The sequence below is a fragment of the Sinocyclocheilus rhinocerous genome, unplaced genomic scaffold (assembly GCF_001515625.1).
Source record: "Sinocyclocheilus rhinocerous isolate Xijiao unplaced genomic scaffold, SAMN03320098_v1.1 scaffold816, whole genome shotgun sequence".
NCBI lineage: Eukaryota > Metazoa > Chordata > Actinopteri > Cypriniformes > Cyprinidae > Sinocyclocheilus > Sinocyclocheilus rhinocerous.
The window spans coordinates 376572-391132 of NW_015660894.1; the positions used below are offsets into that span (position 1 = coordinate 376572).

General features: G+C 39.1%; 1 protein-coding gene across 2 annotated transcripts in view; it reads left to right on the plus strand.

Annotated features, from left to right (window-relative positions):
• LOC107726101 (uncharacterized) overlaps window positions 1–8299 on the plus strand; it is a 57504-nt gene extending 49205 nt beyond the window's left edge. For both annotated transcript variants that reach the window (XM_016535589.1, XM_016535590.1), the window contains 13 exons: window positions 35–166; window positions 270–452; window positions 589–681; window positions 828–914; window positions 1068–1101; window positions 1196–1288; window positions 1380–1478; window positions 1728–1766; window positions 1992–2002; window positions 2213–2455; window positions 2648–4133; window positions 4226–5300; window positions 5441–8299. In XM_016535589.1, the coding sequence (XP_016391075.1) occupies window positions 35–166; window positions 270–452; window positions 589–681; window positions 828–914; window positions 1068–1101; window positions 1196–1288; window positions 1380–1478; window positions 1728–1766; window positions 1992–2002; window positions 2213–2455; window positions 2648–4133; window positions 4226–5300; window positions 5441–7301 (5436 nt within the window). In that variant the 3' untranslated portion in view covers window positions 7302–8299. The remainder of the gene's footprint in view (window positions 1–34; window positions 167–269; window positions 453–588; window positions 682–827; window positions 915–1067; window positions 1102–1195; window positions 1289–1379; window positions 1479–1727; window positions 1767–1991; window positions 2003–2212; window positions 2456–2647; window positions 4134–4225; window positions 5301–5440) is intronic.
• Window positions 8300–14561: the final 6262 nt, after the last annotated feature.

Consider the following 14561-nt stretch of genomic DNA (forward strand, 5'->3'; position numbering starts at 1 on the left):
GTACAGCTGATCTGTTGTCGCCCCCTTGTGGTAGGAACTGTCCAAACACTTTGATAAAAGTGATCCAGGGTATGAGGTGGTGGAAGATGCCATTATAACCATGACAGCAGTTGCCTGGTACATCAATGACATGAAGAGGAAACAGGAACATGCAGTCAGACTGCAGGTAATCGCAGCCATCAAATGCTCCCTATGACTTTTTACAGAATCAAATATTCTGTAACTCTTAGATTTTAATTCTGTTGCAAATGTTACTTCTTTTTTTAAAGGAGATTGAGAGCTTGTTGCTGAACTGGACTGGGCCTGATCTCAGTGGTTTTGGAGAGCTGGTACTTGAAGGCTCCTTCCGAGTTCAGCGTGTGAAAAAGGAAAGAGCATTCTTTCTTTTTGACAAAATGCTTCTCATTGCCAAGAAGAGGCTGGATCATTTCATATACAGCACTCACATCTTTGTAAGTCATCATCATTTGTGATCAGATTTCAGTTCTAAATCTACTATATATCTACAGTTGGAGTGTAGCATTTTACTTAAAGGATTTATGATATGCAAAACTCATGTTTTTCTCTTTCTCCCTCTCATCTTTGAAGTGCTGTAATCTGCTCTTAGTGGAAAACATGAAGGATCCCCTCTGTTTTAAGGTGTCTGACCAAACGATCCCAAAACAGCAACACATTGTTCAGGTAAAATATTTAAAATGCACATCAGACAGGCAACTTCATTACTGTCTGGAACACTTTGCAGTTGCATTACTTGTTTTGTGTTAAAAGTGATGAAAAAGGCAATGATGGTAATGAGAATCTAAAAACCTTACTATACTTCTCTGTAGGCTAAAAACCAGGAGGAGAAGCGGCTGTGGCTACATTACCTCAAAAGGATGATAGTGGAAAACCATCCTGCATCCTTACCCCAAAAAGTAAGAGTTTTTTTATGTCAAACTATGCATCATTGTGTCAAGGATAATGTACAGTCAAAATTGACCAACATTTTGTGTTCAGCTAGTTCAGTTATACATAGTGTACAGATGGACACCAGAGCACTAAATATCTATTTATAACATGTTTTCCAGGCAAGGCAGGTTCTTGGTGACAACTTCTGTCAATGTAAGTATTATTTGAATTCTTGTCAATTTCAACTGTCGCTTGCGGCAATGAGTGTGACTGGCTGTGGATTATTCATGTTTTGTGCCATACTTAGCCCCACAGTTTGATCAGGAGCCAATAAGAAAACAAATGTCTTCTCCACGACTGGACGATGTTCATAACTACCACAGAGGAAGAAGGCAATCAGGTCTGGCATGTAGTGTTCATTAGAATACCTTAAAATGCCAAACCGCACTATTTCAAATACTCATAAAAGTGAACTTCATAACTCCTGACAGAGCCACCAGAGTTCATCTACACCCCTGAGAAAGCCAAGAAAAGCCTTCCACTCCTCCTTGAGGGTAGCCTGCCATACAAGCGTGGGAGGAGACAGTCTGGTGAATATAATCTAATCTCAGATTTGTAAAACGGGCATCAAATGATTAAGTTCTAAAAATATTTAGCTTTTTTTTTTTTTATATTTCAGTATATTTCAGTATTTTCTATTGTATTTGTTTTATAGGTTTATTATTTATTTATTTAGTGTTGTTTAAGTCATATTGATGCTGGCACCAAATTAAAATCCTTGTAAAGTTGTAAAGTTTCTAAAGTTTAAAGTCTAAAATCTAATCTTTATATGCCTCAAGCACCTGCCAAAGATATTGAAGTTGCGTTCCAGCAAAGTGGTGAGTGTAGACTTTAGTTCTTTCACTTTCTATAATTCTGTTATCTTGTTGTTCTTTGATCAGTGATGATATTTCTTGAAAGTGAATGTGAAAAAGTAAACAATTGGAACAGAGATATAGATTTTAAGAATGGAATAGTCTAAAAAAAGAAAAAAATGTAAAATCATTTTTGTTTCTATCTTTCTCTTTCTGATCTGCCATGGCTTCACTGTTCATGGAATCCAGGTTCTTTAAAGGTGTGAGAGGATTTTACTTTCTTACATTAAACATTTATATAACATACAGCCTTAATTCTATCATTTTTGCAACGTAATGCAACCTTGTAGCAATAGGTTTTGTTTATACTTTTTGTATCACAGCTGTGATAAAATGTTGTTCTAAGGTCCAAAATTACATGATTTAAATTTTTGTATATCTATGCTTCTGTCAATTTAATGGGTTTTCAGGCTGGCAGTGAAGGGGAGTTGTGCCCACAGGCTGATAGCATGGGCTCATCAGGCAGTACCAGCACTCTGGCATCCTCTGTCATTGAAGTTGAATCTGGCCGTGATGATCTGGCTTTATGTCAGGACGAGGATGACATGACCCCACTCGCTCCACCACCAACACTGTCCATTACTGAGGAAATCATGCAGTTCATTAATGAGAGCCGTGCTCGACAAGGCATGGCGGAGTTAACATCTGAAGTGGTACATATAGCACATTTTGACACCTAAAACAATATGCCAAGACAGTAATTGCTGTAGTAACTCAACACAATGCTTCATTGCTATTGGTATACACATTGACATCAGTGACTTTGTAGTAATAATGCTGTTAATGTAAGCTTCTAGTCATAAGAAAATGGCATTTTGCTCATTTTTTGTTTTCCACTGTGCCAGTTGACTCCAGAGTCCCCGGAAGTCCAGCCATCAGAGCCACAGCAGCTAGATGAATCCAAACCACTAATAGCTGAGGTGGATGAAAATAAATATCAGACCAATGATACCGAAAGATCAGAACCAGAAGAAATGCTGGTAGATGGGTCAGACAAAGAAGAGGACAGCCATCCATCCTGTGAAGCGAATGTTGCTCCAGCAGAGGAGCATGAGAAATCATCATCACTACTGCACACCTCCAAAGAAGTGAATCAATCAGGAGAGTTGACATTACCAGAGCCCAGTCATAGTGAATCATCAAAACCAGAAATGGTGAAGGTCACAGGTGAAAAGGGGGAAAAAGACACTGTTAGTAAAAGTGCAGAACCTCATTTATCTGACAATTTGGACAAAACCACTGATGACACAGCATGTGCGGCTAAGTCAGCTTGTGCTCACATTGCTACTGCATTAAAAGCAACTGACAGCTCTCTTGTCCCCAAAGCAGAACCTGAGCAAAAACTAACCAAAAGTGACAAGCAAATTATTGAGAAGATACGCAGCTATTATGAGGCAGCGGAGGCAGGTGTCGAGGAGGGTCAGACAGCCCGAAGAAACAGCATCTCTCATATTCCTGCTGGATTAGTGAAAGATTCGGTGTCTCGATTAAATGTTTGTGTTCGCCAAGACAGTCTACTTGAGCCTGAGAGTAGCCGCTCAGACTGTGTTGAAACTGACGCAGCATCTTCATTACTCCCAACATCAGACCAAGTTGACCAGAATTTCAGCCATGAGGAATCTGCTGATACAGCCATTTCTCTTGCACATTCAGATGTTATCCAAGAACAAAAAGAATTATTAAACAACAAGACTGCAGATAAAAAAGATGAAGATATTTGTGAGTTCAGTCCCTGTATGGAACTCTGGAAGGAGAAAGAAAGAACTGGCCAAGAATCTCTGAAAGTCCCTTTCTCAAAGGAAAAGAGCTGTGGTGAAGATACAGTTGCTTCTGAGGAAAACAAGCAGCATAAACATGATCATTCACAATGCGATCCAGACACTTCAGACACATCTAATCTGCAGACGAAAGAGACAGCGGATACATCTTTTCAATATGGAAGTAGAACAAGAGCTAGCATGTCCTCTCATGGAAACCTGGATAGCCTTCCCAGTCAGATTAAAGTTGGCCGATGGTCTCGTCATGGCAAGGTGGTAACGTGTAGTCGTACCCTTTATGAAGGAATGGAAGAGGTACCAGATTTAGTTTTTTTTGATGGTGGACCAGTCAATCAATGCTTGGTAGAAAACTCAGAAAAGATTCTTAATAAAGTGCAAATGCTTGCACGCATGTACACAGCAAAAGCAAGCAGCATGAAAGTACCACTACACCAGAAGAAAACACGAGTGAGTAGGGCAGCATGGTCAGTGGAGGGAAAAGGGAGCACTTCACCCAAGTCTCGGCAAGTACAGCTACACCAGGGGGATATAAGGATCCTAAATCAGCCCACGGGTGAGTTCATAATCCATATATAATTCAATTATGATCTTGTGTGATATTATTCTACTCATTATTTTAAAATGTTGCCTATTGTTTTGTTGCAGAAGAATCTTCAGTATCAACACCTCCTGAACCTTTTGGTCACATAATTTTAAGGGAGAAGTTGTCTACAACATATCACCAAGAAAATGATTGTAATCTCATTGGGCCCCCAGATGAGATCTCTACAAATGTATCTAATTCACTGTATTTTTCATCTGCTGAATCCTCTGCTACTTCAGTTCAAATATTAACAACTGTTGTGGAATCACAGATTTCTGTGATATCAGATCATAGAGAAAGCTCCTTAGACAAATGTGAGTCTAAACTACATGAAGGAGATCAATCCTTGTCAACTTGCACTGGAACTCAAATCCAAGCTGAGCCAGAAGTGCCATCCAAACTAGCCGGATTTCCATTGGACGAGCATGCTGACAATGTACTACAGTCTGTTCCGGAGAATCATTTATATGCTGTGGACAAATCCACTGCAATAAATAGGACTGAAGAAGGACCGATATTGCAAGAGGAGAACCTGGCTTTTGTGAGCAATTCTGTTCCAAGTAGTGAACTTTTTATTGACCCAGTAATCATTAAACATTTAGAAGAAGAGACTCACAGTGTAGAGGAGAAAAGGGGCTTAACTGTACAGCACTGTAAAAGCATATTGTCCATAGATGATAAACAAGATGAAATGCATACAGGACATATGAATTCCAAGCAGGACCGAGCTGATATTGAAACCACTAGCATGGAGGAAATAACACTTGTAGTGTCCACTGTTAGCGAAGTTGGAGCATGTCCCCCATTACAGCCAGCACCCTGTGTTCTAAACACTGTAGTCATCTCTGAAGGATCAGAGCTTTCGTACCCTGTAGCCCAGGAGGTTACAACAAGCCCTACACAACTGATGCCTCTGCTTGGTTCATGCGGCAAGTGTAGTCCATTGGATGTTAAATCCAAAGAAGACCTAAGCAATAATTCAAAGACTTTGAGCCCACCCTGTACACCCCCTGTAGGTGGACCTCCTTTGGATGAGCTTCCAAGGTTTACTAGCCAAAGACCTTCCAATCTACCCTCTGCCACAGGAAAGAGAAGTCCCTTCACCAATTGGAATCCATCATCTCCAGCCACTCAGAGGTAGTCTGCTAAGCATGTCACAAACCAAGCTGTAGTAATAGGGTGTATCCAATTGATATTTAAGTTATGACGTTGTAGTTTATATTAAAGCAGTGTAAGTATTTGATTTCATTTTAATCTATCTTATCTTGCCTTTTTAGAGTGCCACATACTTCATTGCAGACTGAGGAACAGATTCAGGATGCTTCAGCTTCTGGCCTTTCTACTCACAGACAATCTTTTTCCCAGGCTCCTAATGATAAGCCTTCAGACAATCCTTTTGGTTGTGGACGTCCATTAGATGCAAAACCACCGTCTGCCTTTAGCCCAAACCTGCGAATGCGGTCACCCTCTCCAATTAGAAGTGCCCAGAACTCCAGATTGTCCGCAACGGCCTCAGCTCTTACAAAGTCTCTTGCTGCCTCTTGTATCAGTCAGACAATTTCCCAAACCATGGCCAAGAGAGGTGCACATCTTCAGACTGCTTCCCCACCTGTAAGCTCTTCTCCTCTGCCCACATCTTCTGTAAGGTTAAGGTCACCATCACCCAAACCCATCACCTTCGACTCAAGTGCAGAGTCAGGTTTTAAGAATACATCCAGCACCGGGGTAGGGAGTCAACCCCTAAGGTCTTGTCCATCCCCATTCAGATCGAACAGTCTCCGATCTAGTCCAGCAACAGTTCAGACCCCTCCTCCTTACCGTAGTCAACGCTCAATATCCCCTGCACCTCCAGTTAGCCTCCATTCAGCTCCATCTCCTAACAGCATAAACACTGCAGCTCTTGAACAGCCTTCTTACACCAGTTTAAATGGTAATAATAACAATAACAACAGCTTAAGTAATAACGGCTGGGCCACTAACCATAAAAAAGCACCACCCTCAAATACGGGTGAACTCCCTCATTTCCATGATCCTCAAAGAACAACCTTGCACAATAGGGTTGCTCGTCCCTTTCCATCCTCTGAGCCTAGCTCCCGTGTTCACTCCCCTTCTATTTGCCCATCTCCAGTCACCCGAATCTGCTCCCCTCCACCTGCTCCGATCCACTCCAGTCATCTGGTAACAAAGCCACCAAATCCCAGAACCCCTCTATCTTTGGAGATCTCAAGATCAACATCAGCTTGTTCATTATCCCCTTGTGAGAGCCCCAGAATCACCTCTCCACCCCCTATTGGCATTCCTGCAAGTGTATGGGGTTTTGCTAATCCGCAGCCAAGGAATCCCTCATTAACAAATGCATATTCTCCAACAAAAGTGGAAACAAACTCTACACAAAGAGGCACCAGAATCATCTCTCCTACCCCAATGGGAACGTCTTCATATTCAGCAACCAACTCTCAGAGCCAGAGGAGGCTACGAGGAGCCAGTTTGCCCTTTGTTGCTCTAGGGGATAGACCACCCAGTCCAACTAGACATGAACGCAGGTCTTGGGCAGAAAGTGGACGATGGTCAGTGGGTTCAGAATTGGGGTTAATAAGTCCTCATGGGGGTTCATACAGTGGCAGCCCATCTTCTATCAGCCCTGGCCCTCTTTCACCCGTTAGACTAACAACTGAAAGGACCACTCTTAGCGGAAAACATTTCACAAGCATCGCCTGGCCGGATGTACATGATATGTTTACTAAATACAACACAGAGCCCAGTACTGAAACTGTTGCTTTGTCCTGCACCGAGACCGAGCAAGATGACATAGAGGTTGCAGAATCGACTTGTCGGAGCACCCTGATCTGTCCCTATGTCGCTCCAGCTAACCCAAATTTGAGAGAGAGTCCCATTCAGTGCCCAACCGAAGGCAAAGCAGAAGAAAGTATTCCTATTCAAGGGTCCAAAACAACATTAAAAACCAGTTATGCCACCACTGTCAACTTGCAGATTGCCGGGAGTGGGAGGATAGCGACTTTTAGCAATGCACAAGTCAGCCTGACTCAGACACTGTCGCCTGTAGCAGACAGCCAGAGCAGGAGAAGGGTCAGCATCAATAGCTGCAACTTCTCAATGCAGAACTGCAAAAGGCTTTGAGTGGTGTGCTCCTGGGGTCTGGTATGGTGCCTCGTTCTTCAATGACACTTTATCTGGCACTTTAGCATGTAGCAGAGGAGTCAGCTTAGAGATCCATGTCCACTCCACACAGACAAAAAAAAATCATGGACTATAAAATACGGGTGTCAGCCAGTTTATGCTATGGTCAGTGATTTTATTTTTTTTTAACCCTCAACCCTACTTTCTGGCCAGGATACCAGTAAAACATCAGTAAAAAACTGCTTTGCTATATTTGGCAGTGTTTATTTTATTGCTTTTAAAACTCTGTCATATGCAAATGTATTATATGTAATAGAACTAAAGCCTGTGTCATTAAAGGCTTTCAGTTGGCTGTGATATATAAAGAACTTATTTATGAAGTAGTTGTTTTCTGGCACTTAACTCTTGTTTCTTTGTTTTGCACATTTTTCTCGAATGTGGTCCAGACGTGTCTGGAAAACAGTGTGTTTCAGACAAAACATTCTCGTGTATGTTAAAATACATTTTTATTGCCAGTGTTCTATATGGATTTGGTTATTAATACATTTGAACAAGGGAACATGAATCGCTGCTTTGATTGTTAATACAAACATCAAAACATCTGATCTGATATTTTGCATTGATGAAAATGTTTGCTGTACACAATGAAAAAGCATTCCATCACGCCCAAGAAAAGTATTCTGGTGTGGACTAAGACAAGGTAATGCTGTTCAAATGGACTCTTGATTTTGTTTTAAATTTTAGTGTATTTTTAATGTAATACATTGTTGATTTCTAAAGGAGATTGTCACAATCAATGAATGCTTAAGCCAACTGAACCTATATCTCAGATTTGTTTACCTAAGGCCTTTATGCTTCACACCCTGCCTGCTAGAAATGGTGCAAAGAAAACAAATGTTCACACCTGCCCTTTGTACTTACTGTCAAAAAAAAAAATCCATGATTTTCACACTGTATGAAAAATGTGTTCTGTTATTTGTACCTAAATAAAACCTGCATTGTGTAATTCTGATTGAGCCATTGTATTTATTTTTGCTTTGATATCATGGTAGATTTTGTATGGGTGTGTCTAAAAGGAGGGGCCTGAAGAAAAAGAATGTCACATTTTTCTAAATGCTAGGTAAAAGGAAGTAGTTCATAGTATAATGTCAAACTGAAAAATCCGAAAACTGCATTTACAGACAAATAAATAAACATGTACAGTACAGATAAAGTTGCATTAGTGTTAAATAGTGCATGTCAGCTAACAGACTAGCCTATTTAGCAAAGGGGAACCATATTGTTTTAGTGCATCAGTAATCGGTTTACAGTTTAAGAGGACGCTCGCAGTATTAAACTGTTCTCTAGACAGGATTTCACTCCTGTTAGTCTCAGCATGCCCAACATCAAGGCATATTTAGCGCGTAATTATTGACGTATTTAATTGCGTTTTTATAAGAACCACATACATTAAAACTACATCGTCTATACATTTATTAAACATTACACTTCTCAAGTCAACGTAGCGTACTTTCAGTTTCGGGTAGCTCCTCCAGCGCAGTTGTTTCTAGAACGCAACTGTTTTGAACGAGCGCACCTTTTTTTAACAACCAAAAAGTGGCTGTTCCCCCTGTTGAGGAACTACAGACGTTCCTCTCGTTGATAGCAGAGGAGCGGATCCAGCGAGGGCTGGATGGGTCCTCCTAAGGGGCGCCTTTACTCTCTGTCCGGTCCTGAGAGGGAGGCCATGACAAGGTATATTCACGATTCTCAGGTAGCAGGCATCATCCGACCCTCTTCCTCTCCGGCTGGGGCGGGGTTCTTCTTCGTGGAGAAGAAGGATGGTTCGTTGCGCCCCTGCATAGACTATCGGGGGTTGAATGACATCACGGTGAAGAATCGTTATCCTTTGCCGTTGATGTCATCCGCCTTCGAGCTCTTGCAGGGGGCTACCATCTTTACGAAGTTGGACCTCTGCAACGCTTATCACTTAGTTCGGATTAGGGAGGGGGATGAATGGAAGACCGCCTTTAACACCCCTACTGGGCACTTTTGGCGCTTTTCCACTGCATGGTACAGTACCTGGTACCTGGTACTTTTTTTAGTACCACCTCGGTTGGGGTTCCAAGCGTACCGTACCGTTACCAAAACGTGACGTGTAAACTCTGCTGATCACTGATTGGCCGGAGAGAATCGTCACTACCTGTGTCTCTGAACTTGCGACACAAACACAAAAGAACTGCTAGATTTAAATCAGCACAGCCAGCGAAGGATCGAACGCAACTGTTTTGAACGAGCGCACCTTTTTTTAACAACCAAAAAGTGGCTGTTCCCCCTGTTGAGGAACTACAGACGTTCCTCTCGTTGATAGCAGAGGAGCGGATCCAGCGAGAGCTTGATGGGGCGACGCGGAATGAAAAAGTTTTTTAGGAGTCGCGGCAATAGAGGCGGCGCAACTATAACGACATGTGAATAATCCCGCCCACTCTAAAGCGGTACTAAACTGCAGTGGAAAAGCAAACCGAGCCAAACCGAGCCGAGCCGAGCCGAGCCGTGCCGTGCCGTGCCGTGTCGTACTGAGCCGTACTGAGCCGTACCGATCCGAGTCGTACCACGCAGTGGAAAAGCGCCATATGACTCATGAGGGCATCAGAGTCCAGCACAATCACGCGGCGGTATAAAAGATACACGACTGAACTCCACTCACTCGGTCGATGTTCTACTACGCATGAAGACGGATAGTGTTAGCCTATTCATGTAAAGTTATTTCAGCTGGAAGTGGAAGGAGACTCGGATCTCAGCGTTTTATTATTGTACTGGTTTGCCTTGGAGTTGTGGCAGATGAAAACCAACTGACCTATTCTGCATAATGATTAGGCGTGAATGTGCAATTCTGTCTAAGGACGTCTTAAATTATTCTCTCCAGAAATGTTTGATGAGGTAGGTCTGTGCTACAGATTATTGCAGTTTTAAAAATGTCTCTTAGTGTCTATTAAGTCAGTGTTTTATGAACTAGTTTTTACTAGGCCTATTAAATTAATATAATTGGAAATAGCCTAGATCAGAATAGCCCTACGTAAATGATAATATAAATAAAATATTGTTGCATCTTTTCAAGGCATGTTCGTGTTGATTCTCTTAATTTGTATTTGTTTCTTCCCTCGCTTGTTTTTTTTTTAGATTACAGGCAGAATGTATCTTCAGCCATGTGCTCTTTATTGTGTAGGCTATCTACAAATAAAAGCCAAACCCTAAGGAGGGGGAAATGTAGCCTCTCAAATCGCCCCATCTCTTCCTAGGCCTGATGACAGATGTGTTGGTGAGGGAGAACTGGATATTTGATATGAGGACAGATTTACTCCACTATTCCATGCGTTTTACTTCATTATTTCTGTACCTGCTGATCATGTTGACAAGACAGATCAAGTGTCAACCAGTATGCAGCAAAGAGAGTGTGGAGATGGTGAAAAGAATCGCAAGGGAGCTGAGCCAAGTGGTACCATATGATTTAGTACTGTTTTTTACTTTTTTTAAAATCTGTCTAGTTTGTTATGTTTAAGATGTGGTTTCTCTTGTAACAGAAAAATGATAGCATGCTGTACACACCAACTCTAGCAGATTATGAGGTATGTGATTTTACTCGCAATCTTTAGTTATCAGTATACTATTTGAATATGCTGCCAAAAATCATTTGCCTGAAGGGGCGATTGAATCTTTGGCCTTTGATAATAATGTATTATTTACTCATTCGGATAACTGAACGATTTAATTCAATTACTTTAAAACTGGAGGCAAGATAAAGTGCTTTTGATAAATTGCATTAATATGAAGGCTAAATGTTTGCTGAATAATATTGTAGGCAGTGATGTTGTAGTTCTGGGCTCATAGATTTTTGTGAAGAACAGCTGGGATATTTTTGTGCTTTGTTTATTCTTTTGTTGACCTTTAGTTTACACCCGGTTGTAACTGGTATACATTCTTGCACTCATTCGATGATGCATTTCAGAAAGCTTCTAACATTAGTGTCAGCACCATTTGAAGATTTTGTTGTGTAATTAGTTTTTATTATCTACATACAGGCCTGTGCGTTTCAGAGTGAGAAAGCATAGATGTCATATTTATCACATTGTTATGATAAAATTAATATTATATAATTTGCAAAAAATATTTTTTTATATCACAGAAAGTGTTTGTTCCGTATTTAATTAATGAGTGTACGAGTAAAAGAGTAGCAGCTATGTAATATTTTAAACATGGCTTAGTCAGGGACTGGCACTCATCAATCAAGCCATCAAGGCCATTTAAGTCGTTTTGGCAGGACAGATGACAAAATTCTATAGTCATTATTTAATAATGTGATTGGGTGCAAGTTATGAATAAAAAGAGTAGCTTTTTGGGATTTAAGTACTAGAGTAATAATACCCGCTCTCATTGATGGTGGAAGGCATCCAACAAATGAATTTTCATAAACTGCCAAGAAAATTTAGATAAAGGGTCACATTTTTTTTAGAAAGCTCTGAAGTCAACCTATTACACTACAGAGATTTCTTTTCACGTTTAACTCCACTTCTTTTTTCAAGATTAAAGAAGTATGCACAATTTCTTTAGTACATATTTCTTCTCCCATCTCTAACCACTGCTCTCTTGAGCTAGTAAAGGCTCCCATAGCTTTTTCTCCATATATATGTGACCATGGACCACAAAACCAGTCATAAGGGTCAATTTTTTGAAATTGAGATGTATACATTATCTGAAAACCGAATAAATGAGCTTTCTATTGATGCATGGTTTGTTATGATAGGACAATATTTGGCCTAGATATGAATATCTGGAATCTGAGGGTGCAAAAAAATCAAAATATTGAGAAAATCGCCCAAAAACGAATCACTCCATGGCACTCGAAATTATAGTGAAAAAATTAAAAATCCTTTATTCACATGGCTTTACATTAAAAGCAACACACAAGTGCACCGACATGTTGCAACTATCAGGGTGTCAAACTACAAACACACTCAGAGTCCATTTAAACAATCAAATTGTCACGTGACATAGTCACCTGATTAAGTTCCAAAGCATCACACAGATAATTATTTTTCGTAAATATAATTGTACCCAATAAATTCAAATTATTTTTATTTAGATTAACAAAACAGAAGAAGAGAGAAAAAATACATTAATCTCAATATAATATCAAAGTACAACATAGATCCAAAAAAACACAATAAAGTATTAAAAAAGGGGAAAAAAATCTAATTCTCCATTTAAACCTGGAAAATGAGTTGCCTAGATCCAGAAAGACTCTCTCTGTTGTAACCTTTTTATCCTATCTTCTCCCCTGCGCGTCGGTGCACTTGTGTGTTGCTTTTAATGTAAAGCCATGCGAATAAAGGCTTTTTAATTTTTTCACTATAATTTTGAGTGCCTTGGAGTGATTCGTTTTTTTTGATGAATTTAGAAATCCTGCATCTAAAGAGCACCGACTTTATACCCCAGCAGCATTTTTTGCATATTTTTGATGTATGAATTGAGAAAATCGCCTTTAAAGTTGTCCAAATGAAGTCCTTAGCAATGCATATTACTAATCAAAAATTACGTTTTGATATATTTACAGTAGGAAATTTATAATAATAATAATAATAATTTGTTACATTTATATAGCGCTTTTATGGGTACTCAAAGCGCTTTACATGAAAGCGGGGGAAACTCCTCAAACCACCACCAGTGTGCAGCATCCACCTGGATGATCAATCAAAATGTAGGAAATTTACAAAATATCTTCATGGAACATGATCTTTACTTAATATCCTAATGATTTTTGGCATAAAAGAAAAATCGATAATTTTGACCCATACAATGTATTGTTGGCTATTGCTACAAATATACCCCAGCGACTTAAGACTGGTTTTGTGCTCCAGGGTCACATATTTTATTATTTTAGAGTTTATTCATAGAGGCCTGATCCTAAATAGTGAAAGTTTCTGTCATAAATACAGTAATTGAAATCCCAAAATCCGATCAATAATCTAATGTAAATGCACCAGTGTCACTCTCATAGAACTTTTTTGCATATTCAAATCTTTTTTTTTTTTTTTTGTAGACAGAACATGAAAAAACACATGAAATCACATTTTCACAAGCGCAGTCACAACCACCTTTGTAGTTGTTTGTAAATCTGTGTAACACTTTATAATAACTTTCATTTATAAATCATTAACAAACATTATATAATGCTTAACATATTATTAGTTCATATATATTCACATAGCTAGAAATATGAGATAATGTTCTTGTTAATGTTTACTAATGAACTTACTAATCATTACCTAATGATTAACATATGATTATTTAATGTAAACTGAAATGCTTACAAATGTCAGTAAACTTTCAGTTCGTATATGATCTACATTTGTTGGTCTCTGTTTGCTGTGTCGACTAATCATTTAGTATCTTTATGGGGATTGGACTTTTAGCTAATGTAACAAGGTTTGTGTGAAGGGTGGCTGGTTAAGTTTAGCTAAATGCTTGCTAAAGACATAACAGATTGTAATTTTGGTGCAAAAAATGTTTGTATTGCCTCAACACTCACATTAATATACTACTCTTCAGTATATCATTAAACAGGATATTCACTGAATCATAAATAAACAGGAGAAATAATTTTTTTAAAGAAAATAGTTCATTTATAAAACAGTATAATATAAACAGATTGAACCATGTTCCCTTATAATAATCAAATTGACCCCTGTACACTGCTGACCACTTACCCAGCCTTAAACCTACCCGTACCACCAAACCTGTCCCTAACTCTTCCCGTATCACACCTCAACAGCAGCAAAAGTGTTGTACATTAACACAAGCTATTAATCATTGAATAACATCTGTTAAAATCATTTGTAGATTTTCAATAAATTGAAAGTTTAATGACATTTTTAAGCATTTTAACTTGCATGAAATAAAGATTTGTTTGAACATTATCTAATGTTTAATAAGTTTATTAGCAAACATTAACAACATTATCTCACGTTTCTAACTCTTTGAATATATATTAACTAATGATCCATTAAGCATTATATAATGTTTGTTAATGATTTAGGAATGAAAGTTATTATAAAGTGTTACCCATATATATATATATATATATATATATACACACAGTGCCTTGCGAAAGTATTCAAACACCTTAATTTTTTTCATGTTTTGTTACATTGCAGCCTTATGTTAAACTGCTTTAAATTACTTTTTTTTCCACATCAATCTACACTCCATACACCTGTTACGTAT